Source organism: Folsomia candida, unplaced genomic scaffold, assembly GCF_002217175.1.
Source record: "Folsomia candida strain VU population unplaced genomic scaffold, ASM221717v1 Fcan01_Sc030, whole genome shotgun sequence".
Classification (NCBI taxonomy): domain Eukaryota; kingdom Metazoa; phylum Arthropoda; class Collembola; order Entomobryomorpha; family Isotomidae; genus Folsomia; species Folsomia candida.
The window spans coordinates 29,281-53,415 of NW_019091222.1; the positions used below are offsets into that span (position 1 = coordinate 29,281).

Genomic DNA, 24,135 nt, shown 5'->3' on the forward strand with positions numbered 1-24,135 from the left:
ATCTAACTGGATGTCAGGGTAGGTTTATCATCTGGGGCTACGTTCGGGCCAGCCCTGTACCTGAGCAATACGATCTAACTGGATGTCAGGGTAGGCTTATCATCTGGGGCTACGTCCGGGCTAGCCCTGGACCTGAGCAATGCGGTCTATCCAGATATCGGGGTAGGCTTATAACCTGGAGCTACGTCCGGGCCAGCCTTCAACCTGGGATATACGATCTAATTGGATATCGGGTTAGGCTTATCACCTGGGCCTACATTCGGGCCAGCCATAGACTTGGGCTATTAGGTCTACCTACATAGATATAAGGATAGACTAACCCAATAAGGCTAAGTCCGACCTGGACCTTACCTTTACAGTAGGTAGGGTTTAAAGGATAGTTTGTAGGGAATATTGTATAGAGGATAGAGAATGTAGGATAAAATATACACTATGGAGGGTGGGGGTTTGACGATGGACGACACAAGAGAAAGAGTAGACGATAGAGGATTGATTTAATTAACTATGAAATTCCTAGGCATGGATTAATCGGATGCTTTGCATACAAAGTTGCCTTTATACTAAAATAATTGGTGCCACGGGCACCAGTGAATTGCCTAGTATGTAATAACGCACAAATATATTTAAGCAAAAACTTCTGGAAAAAGTATTCTTAACAATTAATAAATCCCTTTGTTTTTCCAGATCAAGTCGATTTTCATAAGTAATTTGAAAAGCCATAATTTGGTATTTCAATTTTAATTCTGAAAAATTGATATATGAAATATAAAAGATACGGCCAATTTGAAAATTATCAAAACTAAATCTGGTCAGATTCGTGGAATTGATTTTATCAATTGATTGGGAAAGCTAGTGCTTCATGTGAAGCAGCATCGAAACAGCTTGGGCAACTGAAAGACTATGAGAGGTACAAATTTTAGTATCACTTTTGACTAGTTGCATATTTTTTTTAAATTTTACCATGTCAAGGCCAACGCCAAGAGTCTGAGTTGGGCATACTGGAGTTCAGATATAATAGTTACTTAGTTAAAGATAAATTGTTTGTAACATAAATTTCGGAAAAACCGAAGATATCGAAAAATTCTGTTTTCATGTAAAAAAAACCGACAAGTTTTTTTTTTCAAATGTGAGTGAAGTACCAAGTTGGTGGAAGTATATATGTATATGATAAAATATTTAAAATTATGAAAACCCTTTCAACGGAAATTATTATTGTGGCAATACTTTTACTGCCTCGAATATACTCAAACCCTGGTAAACATTCTTTCATGTCGAACATTTTAAATGAAAAAAACCTTACATACTTTCTTCCCCACTTTCCTTGAGCTCTATTAAATATATTGGTTTGAATAATTTACAGTATAACCTGAAATTGAGGAAGCAGTTATCAACTGAAATTGGATTGCTATTTATGAAATATACATTCGTCGCAAAGGTCAGTCCAACCTAAAAGCTCGCTTAAACCAATCGTGAAAATAATTCATTCTCTACATCAATGTCCTTCCGCACTGGAGGAATTGCGGTCCTGGCCGCTGTTTCGCTCAAGTCGCAAACCGCCCTTACCGCTAAAGTTGCTCAACTTAAGAAAAAAATTATGGACAAACACTACAGTTTGGCGCTGCTCGTTCAAGAGTTGTACGTTGACCGTTACCCAGTTTTATATAAGCCGTCATTAAGTCTTTACGTGTCAAACGGTCGTATGCACCTAATTAGTGTAACGCGACCTTTCGACAAATTGCAAACAATTATACCACTTTTAATCCTGACCAGTATATTGATCGCTTGTTTGTGGGCGGTATTCATCACTATCGGAACTGAGTCCATAAGACCTACGATGGATATTAGGATTTGGGCGTGGTTCTTCCTAATAGTGCTAACCAGTTGTGGGATATGCATCTACTATTTGTGGCTGGTTAAGGGGAGGCAACCATCAATCTTTTGGGGAAATGAGATGTTGCAGTTGGAGCTAGATTTGAAGAAATGTGAGTGCTACCTTGTAAAAATCATCACCTCACGGTAATAAAATTTCTGTAATTTCAGCTACCCTGCAATTATACCGTATCCAAAATCAAGATCCGACCACCCTTGACGCTCTTATCCTGCTTGGCTTAAAAATATTTGTCTGGACTGGCTACCTCTTCACCCCGATGGGTTCTCTGATTCTTATGGTGATCGGAGTAGATCCTACATTCTACATCGTAAACTATTTAATGAATTCTTCCCCATTGACCACTCTGCTTCTGCGCACTTTCACCTTCAATAATGCCATCCTCCTGGATAGTGTCATCCTTGTTGCACGATTTGTCTCCGTAACGGTCGCCCTGTATGAAGGTGAACGCGTTTTGTTCATTGTCCTGGGATCTGTTTATATCATCATCTACACTGCTGACACGATCGTAGGGCTTCTCCAGAAAACAGTACACATAAATAGGCGGCGAATTCAAATTGGACTATTCCACCGTCACATAAAGCTCTACGTAATGCTTCAATTGGCCGTCCAGGCGGTAGAAGACATCGTCAAGGTTACCCTGTCAATGGGCATAGTTGCATGTATGGTGGTCCTCGTTACAATGACGTTTGTCTCGATCAGACTGAGACATTTGTTGCCAGGATATCTTTTAGTATTTCCAATTTTCACGGGTGTTTTTAGTTTCTTTTTGGGGAAAACGTTACTAACTAAGACGGGCGGGATATATAAAAGTATTGTCGGATTGCTAAGGTCTTTTCGAGCGGTGGGGATAATGAGGGGCATGAGGCGTTCAGTGAAGCAGGGTTACGTCAGGGATGTGAGGAGATTGTCGAAACTAAAGATCCCGATTGGTATTGGAAGTGCTGTTTTTGCTACGGTTAATCAAAATACGAATGTGGGGTTGACGCGTTTGTTTGTGGAAATTACAGTAAATGCGCTTATTTTGTTTTAGTATTTCATTGTTGTAAAATTGAGGAATGCGTAAATGCGTTCATTTCTTTCATATTTATTCAATTGGTACGAAATAAAGAATTATTGTTTATTTCGAAAAAAATTGTTTATTTTGCTCATTTCATTAAATTATTTAAGAACGAATGAATATTTCCTCGTCTTTAGTGCTAATTAGTAAATTATTATACATACGTTTTTGCCCCCGTGTATTTATACTTTAATTACGGGACTAATAATGAATGAGTGAATAATTCATAAATATGAATAAATTATGAATCAATATTTTAAATTAAATTTCCCAATAAAGGAATTTTGAATAAATCCATTTTTTCTATTACAGTTGATTGATTGTTATGCGATATGTTATGATTTAGATTATTTGCTATGTACATTTAGGACTTTATTGTACCAGTCGTAACTTTTAACATAAACTAAATGGATCTATGAGATTCATAAGAAACATGTACAATTATTAGTCCATGAGTGGTTTGCAAATATGAGATTAAATTTACCATATTCAGTCCAAGAGTTCAAGGTTGACCTGTATATCTGCTGGACAGATTTCCTTTCATAAATGAGCGATAAGAATAAAATCTGTGGATATGTATAAAATATGTACACGTATCCTTATATTTATTTATGCTTAAATTTTAGTTATCACGCATTTACGGATTAATGAATGGCTGAATTTCAAGATTACCGAGCAAATCTTATCAATTTCTTCTTAAACTTTTCATCCCAGTTACTTAATACGTATGTATTTACACTATAATAAATACTTTTACAAAAAAATGACTCTTAGGTTCGGCATCGCGGTAAAAAGAAGAAAACAAGTTTACTGTAGGATAACAACGTTGCCGAAATATTAACTATAGTTAGCGAGTCTTGCAGTATTTGCTGAACCGCGGGCCAATTCCTCTACATAGTTTTTAATGACACATTTGCTTTTATATAGATCACGCCACATATTCAAATATTTTTTTTAATCTTCCTGTATGATTTTATTGGCGAGTTCATAAAAATTAACTATAAAATAATACAGTGACTTTATGTAATATCCATTTACATACACGTAAATATATGACCAATATTTGATTATGTGCATGTAATACATCAGGACTGTTTATACAAATACAAAAGATTCTTAGAAAGAACTTAATTTTAAAATGGCGTAGATTATGTTGGTGCAAGTATATTATTTTCAAAAGCAAGCTTTGATTCTTAGTTTTACTGGTGATTCTTGAGTCCTGATAAGCAAAATTGATTTAAGTAGAATGAAAAGGAATGAATACGAAAAATTAACGTTGCATGGATAAAGGAGAAAATTGATAACTTTTCCGTACTAAAATAATATAACCACGGAATGCAATTGGCCCGCGGTTCAGCAAATACTGCAAGACTCGCTAACTATAGTTAATATTTCGGCAACGTTGTTATCCTACAGTAAACTTGTTTTCTTCTTTTTACCGCGATGCCGAACCTAAGAGTCATTTTTTTGTAAAAGTATTTATTTACTAGTTTTTATTCGGGTTTAATTTTTTGACATCACTTCACGAACCAGTGTTTATTTTAGCCGGCCAAAGTCATTTTTACCACTGGCCGGTGAAAACTGGCTATAAGTAATCAATGACCAAAAGTGGTTGACTAAAGGTAATGAGAACCTAAAAATCAGTACGGATGATCCAGGGTGAATTTTTTTAAATTTCATTTTCATATTCCTCAATTTGAAGCAATCAGAGACCTATATGTCAAATTTAAAGGTTCTAGGAAAATATTTGAAAATCGTTGGGGGTCACCCCACAGGGGTTACCTCCGGTTAAAAATTTTCCAAATTTCACTCCATATTCTTTCATTAGAAACCATTAATGACCTTGGTACCAAATTTCGGCTTTCTACGACCAATTTAAAATTTTGGTGATAATACTCCTACTTCTGTATGTATGACCCGAACCGCTGGGCCGATTTGGCTAATCTTCGAACTTGGCTCGTAATTTCACCCCATAAAGATATGGTGAAAATTTCAACCCAATCGGATAAATTTAACGAGAGGTATCGTTAGATGGCCAGACATGGCGGTCACATAAGCCATGCCTCGGTCTAAAAATGAGTACATATTAAATTTAAAACTTAATTTATGAAAAATTTATAAAAAATGAATGATCTAAACGCGAAAAAAAGTTGCAAAAAAACTGGGATCCAACGAGATTCGAACTCGGTTCCCTTGGGTCTTACCGCTTGTCCTAACACCACTCGACCACCAGAACAACATATGTAAAATTCATTTATTTACCCATATACTTCTGACAGTACACTGCTGTATAACTGGATAAAATCTTTATTTGGTCTATCACGTATTCAATAATTATTTTAGGTCAGCACATGTTATAGATGAAAAATAGACTATATTTAGGACATTAATTTGTGAAATTATGCTAATTTAAAAGTTGAAATTTTTATCAGACATCAGCAATTTCAAAATTTCAAAATTCAATTTCTATTGGAAAAACTGACAGAATTCGAAATCTGAAGAAAAAGGAAATTAAGTTAGAGAATGCTGTAATTATTTTGCCTCTTGTCATTTTTTGATTAGACGCATCGTTTTGGCTGAAACTTTGTGAGACTTTTTCAGCACCCACGCTGAATGCATATCTTATGCTTCGCAGGGCCCCACTTGAGCATATTCACATATGCTTTTTGAGACGGGGCCCCGCTTTCCGGCTTTGCCTCACCTAAGAAAAAAACATGACATATGAAGAGACAAATGTGCTCGATTTATTGCGACATCAATCATGTAAATTTCGTTGAATTGTTCATGAACTATTTCTCAGAAAAATAGTGTACGGCCTTGCTGTATATAAATCTTTTCACTTTTCGCTCAACCACCACACATAATTTGCGAATCGCAAAATTTCGATTCTATAATTATTAGAATAATTTTTCAATATCAGTTCACATTGCTCAAACAACAATTCGGTAAGATGATCAAAATATGTAAGTTTTTAAGAATTTTAATTGGATAAATAAATAAATTTCAATTTCAATTTTTTAAGAGTAAAAACCTACATTGATTTTTTGCTTTATTCAATTTGTCAAATGTGTAGGTTTATATTGGACATTTTCCCTAATGGCATCTTCCATTTTTGTTTCCGAATCCGAAGCTGGCACCCATAACTCCGGTTTCGCCATAAGTATGGCACATTCTCAATCCGGTGGAGTTTTCGCTAACGAGAAGCAAGATTCTTATAAAGTCCGATTTTCCAAGGGAGACATAATTAAGTGCGAAATCATGCCAATTGCAGATCATATTCTTTTAGCGACAAGTTCTGACCGTGTTATCCACATCGTTCGGGTGGGATCGGATAAGGCCAAGGTCCAGGAAGACGATTGGTCCACAATTTCCGCAAAGTATAAAAAGTGCAAAGTTTCTACATCACATTTTCACGAATTTATGGAGAACAGTTTCGGGTATTACCCGTATTCACGGGATTCAGCTGTCTCACGGGCCAGAAGGGATATCTCAAGGGGTCTCCAATATTACAATGTGAGCACGTGCAACTGCGAACATTGGGTCACCTGGTGGGTTTTTGGAAAGGCGTGGAGTATTCAGATTGGGGGAACGAGTTCCCGGTGCCCGATTGAATCGTAATAAATGAAATTGTAACTGCTATTTTCTACAATTTGTAGTGAATTGGTAGGGGATATATAAATTTGTTTTACATAATTTATAATTTTTGAGAAATTATTTCACGAAAAAAAATATTTTGACTTAAAATAAAGTTACTAATCATTAATACTTCAGATCCATATGTATTACGCAATTATTCATGATAAAAAATATGTACGTATATAACTTCATTATTTGTGAATTCATTATCATCCATTTGCTATTCCCCGAGAACCAAAAGTATATTGTGGTGCACCTCACAGATCATCCGAATAAGCTTGTATACCATAAACATTTTAGTGCCTCCCTAATTTACACAGGGAAATTGTAGATTACCGTAATTAGTGTAAAACTACTGCTGGTAAATTAGTCAAAGAAAAGTTTTTTTCAGAATCGCAGAATTTTTTTTGTAGCTGGTAGATATGCAAGTACTTACTTTCTCAAGAATTAACTTATATATTTACCCAATTCTGTCTGTCTGTCTGTCTATCTGTCTGTCTGTCTGTCTGTCCTTCTGTAACGCATCCCTTCTATGCATTATTTTCAGCCTATTTCACAATGTATTACTGAGCAGAGTCATAGCCAGAGCCTGGCCGTGGTTCTGGCCTCCTAAGGTAACCCTATATGCTAGATCGTAGGCCAGATTGTGCGAGGAAGCCAGAGTCGGGCCGGAGCTCTGGCCCTATACTCTCACCATAGGCCAGATCGTAGGCCAGATCGTCGGCCGGAGCCAGAGTCGGGCCGGGGCTCTGGCCCTATACTCTCACCGTAGGCCAGAGTCGGGCCGGGGCTCTGGCCCTATACTCTCACCATAGGCCAGATCGTAGGCCAGATCGTCGGCCGGAGCCAGAGTCGGGCCGGGGCTCTGGCCTCCTAAAGTTACACTGTAGGCTAGGTCGTGCACGACAATGTCACATGGGTACGATTATGTGTGGTGCCACGGGCACCACAATATCGCCTAGTTACTTTTATAAGTATTTTTATAGCATATGTATTTTGAAAATAGAGGTGCAGAAGAATAATTTTTGCCATAGTGTCCCTCACAGGGTGTGTTGTGTTGTCTCATAGCGACGAAATGTATGTCGGAGGGATGCGTTACGAACCTATAAAGCTGGGTAAATGTAACAGTTAATTTTACATTGTCTCGGTAATTTGCTTAACAATTTTAATTAACTACATAACTAAATATAGAGCTGATGGATTGTTTAAATATAAAGTGGTAAAGGTCCACCTTGACCAACCATGATATCCATTTCGCTGGTAATATTTGTTTATTACTTGTTCATTAATATCATTTACATGTGAAAAAAAATGATTTTACAATAATTTTACTATAAATATCGTATAGACTAGTATGTAGCCAACCGTCAATTGTCACCAATCATATCCTAAACTCTTTCTCGTTATAGTGTTGCAAAAATGCAAAAATTATGAAGAATTAGTTCATTCCTAACTGAATGAGTAAATAGTTATACAGAATACTCATCACTAAATTGAATCTTTCACCTGCTTTAGTGAACTTCTTGACAATCCGTTGTCATCATCTTGTAGGATATCCAATTCTTTCTTCTCTCAATTTAAATTTTCCGCCAATTCGACGGAATTCGGAAGAGTAGGATCCATATTAGGAGTTTGTTCACTGGGTCCCTTCTCCTGAACACGGAATATCCTACAGCAGCGGAAATTTGCATGTCTGCTACAGTAAAAATCAGACGCCGGATAACAATTGTGTTTACTTGATTCCTATTATTTATTAACGTTAATTAAAAAACTAATTAATTTTGATTAAGTAATTGTGTAATTACAATTATTTTACAAATAATTCTGCATTACCTCATTATCATCTTCAACTACCCAAAGTGGTTCGATATACACAGTACAATTGGGACACTTACTGGCCTTGCTACTAATTTCGACAAAACACCGAGGGCATTCTCTCTCCACAGGAGGATTTTCAGAGACCACATATTTTTTAATTAGGTCAAAGGGAAGAATGATACAAAGGTAGAGAACCAACCCAACGATGGCAAAATTTACTATGGCATCAAGAAATGCATCATGATAAAATTTTGAGTTGTTGATTGTGAAGGTTAACCCCTTAAATTCGGGGATGCCCCCAAATATCCCGAACACAGGGATGATAAATGCAGATGTAAATACGGCCACGACATCAATGAACGCGTTGCCAATGATGTAACCAGCCGCACCTTTAATGACGGATCCGTCCCGGAAGAATTCTTTCAAACCCATGTTATTTTGTACCGATAATTAAATATGTATAACGTTGGTGGAGAAATTTAATATGAACTTTTTGACGTGTGTAGATTTATGTGGTACGATCTCCAGTTTTATGTGGAGTTCGACTGAAATGTAATGGGTTTAAATAAACACTTTAATATCTGCAAGATAATAAGATGATTGACACCTGGATCTTCTGATGTCTTTCTAATCTCAAATGCGGAATTGTTTGTTCACAGTTTAATTTATATGAGGAGTGGAGTATTGTGGACCCTCTCAAATGAGATGGAATCCGACAAGATTACGTTATGAAATAATTGTCTCAGAATTGTTAAATATGTATTATATACTAAATGCCATTGAGTAAATGGGTTAATGGAGGAATTGATAACATAACTAGGTTACACAGAAAGCGTGATTGAACTGGAAAGTTGTCAGTTGCGAAAATATTAATTAATTATGAATTCGGCCCGAATGACTTAAACTAATTACTTTCCCAAGATTTTTTTCCCCATGTATTTTAAAATGGGTATAAATACAAGTCGTTCATTCCGAAATCAGGAACCATCCATTCTTCTTCTCCAATTTTGTACGCATAATACAGGTTTCGCCATAAGTTTGGAACATTCGCAATCAGGTGGAGTTTTCAACACTCTAATAAAATCCGGTCTTCCAAGGGAGACATCATCAATTTCGAAATCATGTCAATGGCAGAGACCACAATTTTTAGCGACAAGATCTGATCGGGTCATCCACATCGCACGGGTGAGATCAGAGAAGTTCAAGGTACAGGAAGACAATTGGTCCTTATTTCTGTCAAGTATAAGAAGTGCACGGTTTCTACATCACATTTACACGACTGTATGCAGAATAGTTTTGGATCGGGATTTAGCTCTCTTACTGGCCAGAAGTGATATCTCTCAAGGGGAATCCTCTACATACAGGTTAACAGGAACAAATCCGTGGTATAAAATTCTTTAAGTATTCCCTGCGGTACCGCGTGCAAGCTGGACGTATTAACATTTTGGAATATTTTGTCATAAAAAGGAACCTTTTAGCTTTGTCGTTTGGTCATTAACCCCATTGCTCCGAGGCCTTTCTCCTTGAGCCCAAGTTTATCCCATCTTCTTGAAAATTATTTATTATTACGTGTAGGTTTTCACCCATCACTCTAACACATATTTTAACGGAAAGGATTAAAACTACTCAATCTCACCTTTTGAACAATGACCAGGATTTATTTCTCCCCGGTCTTTGCCCTCAGCTAGTAATACAACCATTCGAAGTACCTGAACATCCACTACACGCAGGAGAAGAATGCGTCCCAAAATAACAACTGAACTTTGGTAGGAAGAAAAGGTTCAATTACCGTCATTATTTCACCAAAGTCTACAGAGTAAACTACATCAGTCTAATTTGCCATCGAATATTTTCTGAAATATTTCAAAGCACATTTCGAAAATGGAGGTGAAGAAGAAGGATACCGAAAAATACGCTAGCATCATCATAACCGTCATCCTGGTTTTGATTTTTGGACAGATGGCACTTCTTGCATATGAAAATGCAGGATCTCAAATTAAAAAGGTTACGGAGACCTTGGCTGAGAAGGAGAAAGACGTGTACAAACTTTATTGTTACGTTGGAAAATTTTTCTTTTGGATTTTGTCCGCGATATTTGTCTTGGTCGGATCAATTTTACTTGAGATCTGGGGCACTCGAGTTACCATTGATTTCTTAAGTGGAGAAAGTAAGTTCCCTGGGTTAAGTTTAAGGGGGTGGAACCTTAGACATATGTAGCTGTACACTCTGAAAAAACCAATGTACATCCGTTATTAAAGTCTCGTAGATATACATACATTGAGTACCAACACAAATTGCATGATACATACTGTAATATTTAAGTATAATAACGTAATAGACTAAATTAATATTTTTTGTGTAGATATTAGTCCTCCTTTGAAAGTGGTACAGGAAAATTTAGTACCAGAGCATCCCGCTGAAAATGAAGCAACGACAAACAGTAACTCTCGGTTGGAAGAATTGAAACTCAAGATAGGAACCTTGGAGGAATTGGTAGGTTTAAAAATTATGTTAGATATGACTCAATAATATTTGATTAGAGATGAAATGATCCGGATGGTAGCGAGCTGTTCCAATTTCATAAACTCGTAATTGTGTCAAAAAATGATTCTACAGATTCTGTATTTGTAATAATTGCACGCAGATAGCCAAATTCAAACGCCAGGATGAATCTCAGGAAGTTGAAAGGGATTGTGTGGATGGGAACATGAGATTTACTCCGACTGAGGTAATCACAGACTGGATAAGCTAAATTATCCAGTAGAAATTATTTTTATTTGTTACGACATCTGATTATACCAGTTTCATATCATCAAAGTTTTTCATACATATATTTTTCAACAAATCGTAAAATATTTTATCGGATTATTTAATAGTGTGCATCAAATTTAAAATTCATTTTATTTGTAGTTATGGTTATGTATATGTATTTTCAGGGAACCAGGGGGTTAAAAATTTCGCAAGAGCTTCGCGCGTGTGCCTTTGTTCCATGGCACGAGCGAGATATCGTGAGTTGGGTCAAATAAAGGAAAGACGAATGGAACTAATGTGACAATATATAAGAAGAGTGTAACAACTTCTCCCACGAATTAAGTAAATGAAATTGCAAACTATATAAAGGCCAGAAAAAATAGCATAAATTGATTAATTAGAAATTATTTATAAATTAATAAAGTGTTTGTTAAAAATTAACGATAGAACTTATGTCACTTTTAACAATAAAAGATAATTTTTACCTACACTTATATACACGTGTAATTTCAATTTTTCCAAATCTTTGCCTTTAAAGAAAATTCTGAACAATTTAGCTCTCAAATTGTTTTTGGTATATTGTGTCTACGCTCTCAATAAGAGACAGAATTAATAAAAAATATTTTTATCACAGATTCTAATTTTGCAACAATTAGTTGTTTCAAAATTACATAAGTTGTTTTCTCTCTCCCTATTTCATCTATCGAATGGAATGACAGTTTTTCCAACTTAATTCGTAATTTTTTACATGGACTACGTTAGTTTGTCCCCACGGTTCCCCCGGTTTTCATAATTTTACACTGATCTTTTTCAACTGAAATATTCAACACATCATATCCTTAACCAGTTCTGCTACCTAATTCTTATTTTGTAACCCATTGTTTTGTGACAGGTTTATCTAACCTTCCTTATCTTTACAGAGATTAATATGAATTGTGTTACGTATTTGAGCATAAATAGTTCGATTTGTATCTCCTCACTTCGCCTTTTCAAAAACAGCAGTTACAATTAACTTGGAAAAGTTTTACTGAGATTATTGTAAAAAATTAAACATGTCTCAAAATAATTATATTTCCAATCCGAGAACCAACTCTTTTTGGACTTCCTGTATGAAATTGTCCGTTGAACCGGCCGGATTCCTCCTCGTGTTGAGCATGGTAGTTTCCAATCTCCTATTTCAAAATATCATGATGGAAACGATCTGCCGTGTGGATCTGGGCTACGAAGCGGAAATGTGCAAAAAATTATCAACAAAGTGTAAGTCTATATCAATTATGACATGTAAATATGATGGCAAATAAGTCATGTGATTGATAGTGTAAACCTGACCAGTCTGTAGCATGAGTTGTTGACGTTTTGCCAAGATTCAGAGATATAATTTAAATATTGGTTGAGCTCTATGACAGATTCTAGGTTATCAAGGTTACAAAATTGAAGAAGCAAACCCAAGTTCGAATTGAGTTACTGTGTGGCAAACATTATTTTATTAGTCTTTGATTTCTGATAATTTAGCAACATAACCTATAAAACAGAGGAGCGCGAAATTCAAAAAGGTGTCGCTGGCGTGCAAGCCGTTACGTCTGTCGTGTTCAGCTGTATCACCGTCCTGGTTGTGCTATTCATCGGACCTTGGAGTGACACTTACGGACGCAAGATTCCCCTCCTCGTCTCCACCATCGGACTAATTCTAATGCCTACCATGATGATCGTGGGATATCTCTGCTTAGGAAAAATCCGCGCTGTCTATATCGCACTTCTGGCCATGTTGCCGACTACGTTGACCGGCGGCGCTACGGTGTATTCCATGTCAGCTGGGTCATACATTTGTGATACTACCACCCCCAAGAACAGGACAGTGAGAATGGGCGTCTTCTGGGCATCTGTGAGATCAAGTGCCCCGATCGGTTACGTGCTTGGCGGACTACTGATGAAGTTTCAAGTCGGGATCATAAAGTCGCTCCTAATTCCGGTCGGGTTGTCGGGAATAGCGTTGCTTATTGTGCTCTTCAAGGTCAAAAATGAAAGGCCGGGGTCACTTTCGGACCATGACGTCGAAAATAGTGGGTCCGCCAAAAATAGAAGGAACGACCCTTGTTGGAAAAAATATAATCCACTTACGAAATTAATTCAAGTATTTAAAATGCTATTTCAACAGCGGGAGAACCCTTGGCGTTTCTACTTACTGATTTTGGTCCACATCTTTTACGTCGCACCAGGGGTTACTTATGCAATCGTGTATCGAAATACAGTTTCCTACTTTGCTGGGGCTTTCTACTTGCTCTCGGCAGGGATAACGATACCCGCTGAGATTATTTTTGTGTAAGGATATTGAAATTTTATTAGTTATTATAATATTTTTGCGGAACGGCATTTTAGGTTTGTATAGCCGCAAAAAATCTGTTGTATGCAAATAATTACGCAATGTTACTTGTTTGGTATTATTTTTTTACAAATTTATTATAATGTGTACATCTGTCTACTTCACTGGGTAACATATTTTTTGCAGATATTTTATGTTTACTAAAAATAACAAGACCCCTGAAAGAGAGGATGAGCAGCCTGCAGACCTGAATCAACATACAATGGAGCCACTGAATAAAAGCCACACTGACATTGAGCAACTCATGGCAGTTGGCTTCCGCTTAAGCATTGAAAATTTGGAGGGTGATGTCAGTCAAGATGAAGGTGATAGAGACAATTTGAAATTTTGAGTTGTCCTTCTCGTTTTGGAAAGTATCGTTCCTTATCTGGATTTAATAAGAAATATTTTTCAACCTACAGAAATAAAAATAGATTTCTATAATCAAAGCGTTGATAATAATCATATCATTATGACATAATGATCTTACAGAATCTTACAGTATCTTAGGAGGAATACGTACGACCTTTGCAATGCCGGATTTTAAAATCCTTTAGATATGTTATTGGTCTATATGAGTAATAAAAAAGTGAAGGAGGGTTAGACTCACTGAGTCCTCTTGCTCCCGCCACACCCCTTTGAAGGTGCGCCAAATGCACGATTTGACGGACTAAACCTTCACCAAAAATTCAATTTTGGTCGGATTTTCATAATTTTTAAATTTTTGGGATCCCAGATAGTTCCTCTATTATATCCAATAGCTATCTCAACTTTTTTGAAATTTTTATTTTTTTTTAACTTGGCTTTGGACTTTGGACTTTGGACTTTGGACTTGGCTTTGAACATGGCTCGGAAATTTTGAAAATTTCAAAAAAAGTTGAGATAGCTATTGGATATAATTGAGCAACTATATGGGATCACAAAAATGTAAAAATTATGAAAATTCGAGCAAAATAGGATTTTTGGTGAAGGTTTTAGTGCTGCAAAATTAGCAATTGGCGCACCTTCAAAGGGGTGTGGCGGGAGCAAGGGGGCTCAGTGAGTCTAACCCTCCTTCACTTTTTCATTACTCATATAGACCATTAACATATCCAAAGGATTTTGAAATCCGGCATTGCGAAGGTCGTACGTTATCCTCCTTAGCCATGCCGAACGAGCCACGGTTAATTAAATACTTATGTCGTAGAAATTATTTTACGTTAAATTATTATCTAGGAAATTTAATAAAATCTCGTATAAAAAACGCTTTTAAAATATGCCCGACAGAATTAATATGGATAGAATTCGCTTTGCATGGATTGATTTCGTTAATCAACATATAAAATTATATCACAATTTTAAAATTATTGCGGGATCATGTTTTCCTTCTAATTTCAGGCCTGCATCCCTTATGGGACTGTGTTTTAGCCAAGAGTGGCACCTTCCATACGTACATATATTGTCGCTGAATATTCCAATGTATTTAGCACTCTATCTTTACTATGGTTGAACAGCATCCAGGCATACATATTTGTACGGAGACATGGACTAATTTAAAGCGGTGGCGATGTGAAATTCCGCCCCACGGTGTCTCAAATATCAGTAATTGTCAACCTTGCTTCTGGATTTAGGCGAGTTTCCGCCTGGTCAGGCCCAGTCTGCACATAAATCGAGGGGAATAGACAGGGTACACATAAAAGAATCTGTAATAAGCCTTAGAAAGCCTTAGAAACATCCAGACCTGCTTGCATGAATGGGTGTATCTCTCCAACATACATACATATTAGAAATATTACCACTATACATATGAGTGGACTTGGGGTTTATGAGCATTCTACTTATGTATGTAAGAGCTAGGGGTCCTTAACAGTGAGGGATGAAACGCTTTCTAAATTAATTTAGGGGCTTTAGCCCATTCCTTAGTTTTGTCCGTTTTTAACCGGTAACATTGGCAGAAGGAAATAAATCTTACTTCTACCTCGATATTCGTACCAAGTTGAACTCTTGTAGGAAACTTTTTTACCTAAGAATTTGGGAGCAATAATTTAAATATTTACTCATATAACTAACCGATTGATAACTTGTTTACCGCCAGACATTTACCTTATTCTATAAACACTTTCATCATCATCAACCTTGATAAATATGGAGTCTGCCATGTCCAATGCAATTGTAAATATTTACGAATATATAAAAATAAAAATTTTAACAGTCACTAATTATTTTCATAATTTCAGATCTTGGCTAAAATTCTGGAATTCATTCCTCCCAAGGTTGCCCGATCCGTGTCGAACTTTTGGAATGAAATTATCATTTCTCAGGGTAGGCTGGGGATAGCATTATATGACTTTTCAAATGAACGAGAGTTCAGGTCATTTTTGGGACAAGTGAACCCCAAATTAACAAAAAGGGTGGAGTTCTTTGACCACAATTTTAATATCTCGTACCACATCATGGACAAATTTTATTCAACTATAAACCGCATGAAAATCGGTTGTGATGAGACAGATATATTCTTGGATTTACACGGAGTGCTCCAGAACCCGAATAATTTACCAAATTTGAAAACCTTATTTATGAACATTTGTTTCTCTAATTTTTCCCCCGCTGATGACGAGAAGGTTCCGATAATCGCAACCTCACGGCGGAACTTGACCTGGCTACGTTTGAACTTTCTAACCGACGACGAATATTATCTGGCCTGCTTTCAAAATCTGGTTAGTAGTGCAGGAAGATTGGAAAAAACTGGAAATCCACACTGACTGGGCGCCCGATTTGGGAAAGAATAGCAATCTGAAATTTTTCAAATTTCGCGGGATCGACAATTGGGATAATGCCAAATTATCCCAAAGTTTGACACAAGTTTCAAAATCTTTACGGCATTTAGTTCTCAGAGGCTACACGAGCCGAAGCCAAAGTCAATTATACCTTCCCGCCCTGCCAAATCTGTCTAAGATAGTAGTCAGGAGTGAAGGCTCATTCCACTTCCAGTTTTCCGACCTCTCTGGCCAGGCGATGAAGAAGCTTAAGACGGTCACGTTTTTGGTATATGAAGAGTATGGATTTCAAAATTCGCGTGACAACTGGAGTAACCCTACCGTGACTAGACTCAGACTAACCGGACTACCGGCCCCCGATGAGACGGAGCGTTACAAAAACTTTTTCCCAAACCTTGAAGACTTCGAGATTGTGGCAATTTCAGGCTTGTCTGCTTGCGATCCCATACAGTCTGCGAAAATCTTCTTCGACAGGGTTGTACTCCTAATTTCTATTTTGAACTTAAAACGGATTTCCATCAAGTTTTTCTACAGTATTGGATGTAAGGACTTCTTCAAAACTTTAGATGATAATAAAGCCTCATTATTTGGAAAAGGTATGGTAAATCGTTAGATTTAAAAAAATCTTAATTAAAAATTAGACAACTAGATTTACCCTGCCTGATTTTTTTAGATGGCTTTTAGTATTTCAAATTTGAACTGTGGGATTTTTCTATAAAAAATTTAACCGATGGAGTTTCCGATGGTGAGGACGCCCAGTTTAATGACACGTTTTTCCGCGTTCTCTCCGCCACGAAGGGACTCAAGAATGTCATACTCAGCATGAAGGCGTACCATGTAAATTAATGTGAAATTTTTTGGCTAAATTTATAACCGTAATAAATTTCTTGCTTTTGTATCATTATAGTTTTCGCCTGGATTCATTAAGAAGATGGACTCCTTCATTGCGGAGAAAGGGCTTCCCGCAGAACTGTTTGTTTCCACCGAATGTGACTAAGATGATCATAGCATGATCTAATATATCATGGGAAGAATCTACATAGTTGACAAGATGTTGTAGCGGTGTACGAATTTTATAAATTGCTGGGAATGTTACGAATAGGTATGAAGTTTCTTGAGTGTTTGGGTTGAAATTACAAATCATGTGCAGATTTCTTAAGGTATGATTATCATAAGGTCTTAAGTTAATCAATTGTATCAAACGTAAAAATTAATTGTAAAATTTTCCCGCATTGCTTTCACCTTGATTGTGACAACCACTAATTCGGCTTTGATTAAAATAAACCAGCTGCACCAACTTATTATTAAAATTTAGCGGACATATTTAGATAGATTTTGCACCCATGGAGACCGCGGTATTTCTAAATCCCACGAGAATAAAGGCGGCCTTACAATACTGCTCCATAGAAATATTTATTTCCATTTTGAACGTCCATGTCTTAAATCTGAGAAGTGAATTTTGCTAATAATTATGAAAACGTAGCATAAAATCTGCGAATACATATACGTATTTCTGATTCTTGGAAAACCACTCATACTTTTAACCAAAGCAATCTTACACTTGGGTTCCCCTAATGCAAACGTTGCTTATCAATACATGGATATCCAACGACATTGGGTGGCAATACTTACGTAGGTGATATTCTATGGAAGGAACTCTTATACGTACATATAGTTATCAACATTTGTTAAATATGGATCTGAATATGTAGAGACTTAACCTCATCTCAAAATAACAAATAGTTCCAGTTAAAATAATTAGTAAGAAAATGATCTTGTGACTAATTTACTTATATTTTACAAGTCGTGTGTGTCCGCATTGTATTTTTATATAAATTAGCTACAATTTAGATTTGACGTTTTTTATTTTCTTAAGTATTAGATGTCCAGTTACTGCTACAGGCTTATACATATACGCTTGTATTGATCGATCAAAAAAGTGGAAAGGTAGAAATTTTGGGTAGATTTTAAGGTATCATTCATCAAAATCGGTGGACTTGAGAAAAACACTTTGTGGTGGTATGAGTGTGTGTTAATTAACAAATACTTTTATTCGTCTTGCAGATATATCTACCGTACCGTTTCTAAAAAAAAAATTTAGATATCCATAACTTATATTACTGTCTATTAAATTAAAGTAAAATATATTTGCGATTTGTTCCTTTGTCAATCCTTCTGTCGATTGAAAAATTATCCAAATTGTAAAATGATGTTCACATTTTGATATTGTAATGGTAACAATGCCAGGATGTTGCCGCCCCTCTATACAATTTTATTACGCTATCCTCTATTGAAACTTCAGTCGTAAGCTGGTTCCATAATGACACGCTATATTTTAATCTTAACATATTTATCATGTGTTGCAGCAAAAGGCGTCCGATATTCGGACTTTACTTATGGAAAACCATTCCCAGAAAGTATGGCCATAATGCGATTCGAATTCCAGTAAGTGTCATTTTAAAAAAATATGTACTTTTGAACAATAAATTAAGACAACAAATTCAATTTTCCTAAGCGTAGTGATGCCCCTGATACTGATATGTTTGGATAGCCCAGTAAGAATAAAATATTGAAAATATAGGAAGCCATGCTAAAATTTATTTATGATGGTTTCAGATCTACATATCGAAATTTATGATGAGACCAAACCTCGCTGCTTGAAAAAGACGAAGTATATCGATGGCACGTATAACCCGTCTTTTCCAGAAATATTTACATACAAGTTCCACAATATACATGTCAGTATGCATTTCTAATAGAGACGTTCATCTTTTACAAGCACTATATTTCCTTTCAGGATTTGAGAGTCGATGTGTATGAGAATGAAGCACTGGCGGAACATTGGGTGAGTTGCTAGAATGATATTTTTCTGGTTTTCTAAATGGTTTGTACCATTTAGAAAACCCTGACTTGACAAGTAAGGCAGGCAAGAAAACAACGCTACACTTCTCGTTGTATATTGATGATAAGAATACACCAGATGCCGACCCAAAATTGAAGAATTGGAAAGGTCCTGTGCAAACGATTGGGATTTGCTGAAGGAGCTACTTTTTTTAAATAGAAACAACAGTTTTCAGGAAATCGTAGAATTGCATAATTTGCACAGATTTCGCACTGACTTGTTATCGAATTATTTTGAGCGTTTGTTATATATATATATATATATATGCAAACAAATAAATAATATGCTCCTAGAATTTATAATATTATTGTACCATGAGATTCTTGTTAACTTATATATTTACCCAATTCTGTCATTCTGTAACGCATCCCTGCAATGGTTTAATTTACACTGAAGGGATAGCAAAAAGTAGCACACGCATATTTCGACGCTATATGGCTATGTAAATACAAACCCAGTGAGCGATACTAAATTACTGAAATTCAGTATTCCGAATTTAGTATTCAGTATTCAGTACTTAATATTCAGAATTCAGTATTAAGAATTCAGTATTCAGAATTCAGTATTCAGAATTTAGTATTTAGTATTTAGTATTCAGAATTAAGTATTCAGAATTCTGTATTCAGTATTTAGTTTTCAGGATTTAGTATTCAGAATTCAGTATTCAGTATTCAGAATTCAGTATTCAGGATTTACTAAACGATTTTTTTGATCGACCAGCCGCGTAGTAGTATTTAGTATTCAAAATTTAGTATTAAGTATTCAGTACTTAATATTCAGAATTCAGAATTCGGAATTCAGTATTTCACTATTCAGTATTCAGTATTTCAGTATTCAGTATTCAGAATTCAGTATTTTGTATTCAGTATTTCAGTATTGGAGACTGAAAATTTTCTGATATTTTGATGCTTTGCATATTTTGATGTTGTGAAATTTAAAATATCGAGATACCCTAACCCTCAAATTCACGGCCAATGTTTGCAACACTCGCATTAAAGTAAAGGGCATGCCGCTCACTTGACCTTGGCTTACCACTATTACTAATTGTAAGTATGGTTGCATCTTATGTGACGGGAAAGGCATGCCGTACCTCAGACATCCGAGTTGGAGCCATATTTCTTGGTAGAAAGTGAACAGAATTCCTTTCCCTACATTTGGTGGAACTACGTACTATGAAATGAAGAATAACCATAGAAATGCATTGAAGACGTATATTACGGACGGACAGAATTGTGCAAGTTAATTCATGTGGTGCCAGGGGCACCACTAAATCGCCTAGTACTATAATAATGGCTGTAAAGCAGAAAACCATGACGCAAACATTAATATAATTTTTATAAGAGGTTCTTAACAATTTATTTAAACTTTACAAATTTTAGATTTATAATACTTAATAATAGGATTTTTATTTCACATTTAGTCAATCCATTACATTCAAATATATGATCAACCCCTAACAAGTAGGAAATTCTTGATCATATTCAATCACAATAAGTAAAACACAGAATTTTATAATACATTTCATACCATACAGATTTACGGAGCAATGTATTCATATGCAATACCATAATTTAAATAGTACTCCGCACGGGTTCCAAATTTAGAAACCGAAAATTTCTACCCGTGTCCGATGTTACATATTTTACTTTTATATAGGAGGGGGCTGTCACGGCATATATATGTATACTAACACATATAACACATAAACCGTTCCCCAATTCCGATGGTAAATATGAATCCTTTAAATTTTTCTCTCTATTCTTTAAAATCCTAACACTATATTAGAATCACCACATCTGCTTACCCTTGCCACAAATCTTTTATTTTCCACAGCAAAACCCACTATCCCTAGTGCCGTTACGACTGCACAAATAATAAACATTGGCCAGATAAGCTCAATCGAAACTGGAGTAGCCTCATGAAATAGAGCTCCCTCCTTTAAATTTCCCAACCATGTCTGTGTCACCCTAAATTGTTTGTTTTTCTTGAAATGAGTCTTCTTTTGGCGTAACTTGCTGCTTATCCAGGCAACAGATGCCCACTTTTTTCCCAACCCGCTTTCCTCTAGCCGTCTAAATTCCTTCCTAAAATAAGGAGCCAACAAATTTTTTTGACCCTGACTAAACACTGTAGACCTGAACGGTGAGTCGCCCTTGTTGACGACAACATGTCGGTTTCCAAGGGTGCTAATGAATTTCTTCTCATTTTCTAACTCATCTTCAAACAGCAGTAAGGCCATGCTTTCTTGGTTTCCCGTTCCCTGGATAATTAAGCTGACCATAAACTTCACTAAAGCATCATAGTTGGATAAAAGCCTAGCCTGAAACTTGGCCAGGAATTTTAGAAATTTTGGGCTTTGCAAACCACTCGAAATTAATTCTTGAATCGTGACATTCACAAACAATCTCGGGACGCGAGAACCGTATATTACATTTGAAGCTACTATGTGTATATCCCAGTTAACTAGATCTTCAACACTTTCCGGAATATTTGGTGGGGAAGGTACGGTCAGTAATGAATATATTGAACCCTGATACAAATTGGACGTGACTAGAAAATTTCCATAAAGCCATAGGATAACCAGAATTAAAGAAACTTTGACAGAACTAAAGACCTTCCCAGTACTATCTCCAACCTGCCCGAGGAGAATGCACGCTACCGTAATAAACCTATCAACAACCGTCAAGACATAACTGCTGTGATTATTTTCTTCTCGAAATCTTGTCAGGAACCCTGCCACTAAAACTATAGTGATCAAGAGGAAAGCCCAGGTCTCGCCGTCGAACGGTTTAATGAACGCCTCCACACCGCTAGATGTGGAAGGTGGGTTTGTTACCGTCATAAAGTTTACGTATCTGAAAGTGACTCCGTAAATGTAATTTCGCACGCTTGTGCCATCCTTGGTCTCCAATACGAAACCAAATCCAACATCGGCACCCCTCGATAAGCGAGTATTTTGTACCATTGTCAAATTATATTTTTCAGCAATTGTTGCTATAGGACAGAAGTGGGTATATTCCAAGTTTACATATCCCCAGTGAAACAAGCCACAAGTTCCGTCTGTGGAACCCAGCACGGTGACTTTATATTCTTGCATGTCCCTATTATTAGCATCCCAAAGTTTCCGAATGCCTCGTATGTTAATTATTCTCACCCTTGAATATGTAATTGGTCTGCATGTCAAACATGGAATTTGGAAAGATGCTGGGAGAAATTTATCGAATAGGATCAATTTCGATATACCAGCAATATAAGTGCCGCCTCGCAGGCATGCCTTGTCATGGTAATTTACAATTTGACCAAAAATGAATTCCTGCCGAAATACATTTCCTAAAAAAAGGAGCAAGTATTCACACTTTAACCAGCCGTCAATGAATCCAATGCCACTATCTAGTCTTATGAAAGCAGCTTTAGGTCGTCCTGATTTTTCTAAATCTCGGTATATGAATGCCCCCATGGCTAAGGACCCAGGGAGGGTGGAGATTTCTGTGGAGGTATGGCAAACCACGATATGGCGCATCGGGATGTATAAGTTATCCAACAGTAAATTAAAATCGGTGGATCTATCTTCGAATGAATTAGCACAATCCTGCGTCTATATGAAGGTAATGTCTGCATCATGCAATCCTTGTAAGAATCCTTCAACGTGACGTGACAGAATGTGGAGTGTTCCGAACAGGAAATAAATCCAGGAATGAGGCAGCATTTTTGAGGGAGAGCAGCAAAACTGGAAGTAATAAAATTTATTAGCCGGACAGACTATAGAAAACTAAATCAATACCTACGGTTACTTTATAAGTGAATGTGTACTTATATACCTACCCACTCAACGCTAAACTCTGCCCTTCTCGCAAAGTATGTTTAATTTATTTGTCATGTTATTAGTTATGTTGTAGAGGACGGGGAAATTAGAGGAATTAGAGAGAATTTTCAACGTTTCTAAATTTAGATCATGCAAAGGAATTGAGCAGATTTAAAAATTTGCTACGAGGAACTTGAGCAGGTGCTGTATGGCGACAATTGCTTTTAAGTACGTTGTCAAGAAACTTATAACTCTCAAATATCCGGATAGTAATACGTAGGACTTAATGACCTGACTACATAAAAATGTTTGCAAAAATAATGATGATTACTTACGGCACGAGGTCGATTTCTGTTATACAACCTGTAACTAATTTATATAGTGTTTCATCCCACAGGAAATTTAACTAATTTACTAAATTGGAAAAGTAATAGTTATATTAATTATTTTCCCAGAATTTCTCGTGAATTGTTCATAGAATTATTAATTCTGTTTACTTAACTTCCTGCCACGTGTAATTACTCGCTTGCCCAATGGGAATTAGATACACGTAAGAATAAATCAAGGTTCTACATACATATGTATATAAAATTAGCACTTATGTAAATACTTTTTACTTAAGTTATAACTAGAAAATTTGAAACGCCAAAAAATATGGAAATTCAAGCTGATGTAAGTAGATGATATCTATCTCATCTCGTCACACTGGCAACCCTATCATCCAGGTCATGGCAAAAATTTTATTAGCTAGTGATATCAACATAGCTTAACATAATTTACAATTTTGTGATGTAATGCCCTATTTTGTAATATTAACGTTCCACATATTCTTATTAACTACATTGTATTTATTGATCTTTGGTTTGGCATTAACATATTTCATAATATCATACCATAAAGATTTAAAGTTCCTCTAGCGCTGATTAGTATTTTGTCTGAATGTGTCTAGTACCTCCATTCTGTCATGAATATCCTGGAATATACCAAATTTTGAATTTCAAAGTCCTGTGAAATTGATTATCGTGGTTCGTCCAGGATTGGGATGTCATGCAGTTGAGATCATGTAACTGAAATATGGAGGATTCTTTGAGCAAATTGATTGGAATATATTTATTTTGACTGTCTGCACTTGTCGTTGGACTTTAAAAGGTGACGAGCTAACA

At 36.2% G+C, this 24,135-nt stretch overlaps 3 protein-coding genes and 1 long non-coding RNA gene across 5 annotated transcripts; all 4 read left to right on the top strand.

Annotated features, from left to right (window-relative positions):
* Window positions 1-144: 144 nt before the first annotated feature.
* On the top strand, window positions 145-2,938 carry LOC118439077. 2 transcript variants are annotated; one of them, XM_035860104.1, is made up of 3 exons: window positions 145-1,635; window positions 1,771-1,982; window positions 2,041-2,938. In XM_035860104.1, exons 1-3 carry the CDS (start codon window positions 1,496-1,498, stop codon window positions 2,919-2,921), a joined length of 1,233 nt encoding a protein of 410 aa, XP_035715997.1. In that variant the 5' UTR covers window positions 145-1,495; the 3' UTR covers window positions 2,922-2,938. The 2 variants fall into 2 exon arrangements, with proteins under 2 accessions (XP_035715997.1, XP_035715996.1); XM_035860103.1 differs by having other exon boundaries at window positions 145-1,982.
* Window positions 2,939-10,220: 7,282 nt separating this feature from the next.
* On the top strand, window positions 10,221-11,522 carry LOC118439103. Its single transcript, XM_035860133.1, has 4 exons — window positions 10,221-10,569; window positions 10,765-10,895; window positions 11,047-11,130; window positions 11,339-11,522. Exons 1-4 carry the CDS (start codon window positions 10,284-10,286, stop codon window positions 11,426-11,428), a joined length of 591 nt encoding a protein of 196 aa, XP_035716026.1. The 5' UTR covers window positions 10,221-10,283; the 3' UTR covers window positions 11,429-11,522.
* A 1,030-nt stretch (window positions 11,523-12,552) lies between these two features.
* Window positions 12,553-14,045, top strand: LOC118439053 (proton-coupled folate transporter-like). Its single transcript, XM_035860070.1, has 3 exons — window positions 12,553-12,575; window positions 12,666-13,164; window positions 13,279-14,045. Exons 1-3 carry the CDS (start codon window positions 12,553-12,555, stop codon window positions 13,474-13,476), a joined length of 720 nt encoding a protein of 239 aa, XP_035715963.1. The 3' UTR covers window positions 13,477-14,045.
* A 1,336-nt stretch (window positions 14,046-15,381) lies between these two features.
* On the top strand, window positions 15,382-17,556 carry LOC118439080. Its single transcript, XR_004837215.1, has 4 exons — window positions 15,382-15,663; window positions 15,729-16,864; window positions 16,942-17,105; window positions 17,176-17,556. It is a non-coding gene; the product is annotated as an uncharacterized LOC118439080 (long non-coding RNA).
* Window positions 17,557-24,135: the final 6,579 nt, after the last annotated feature.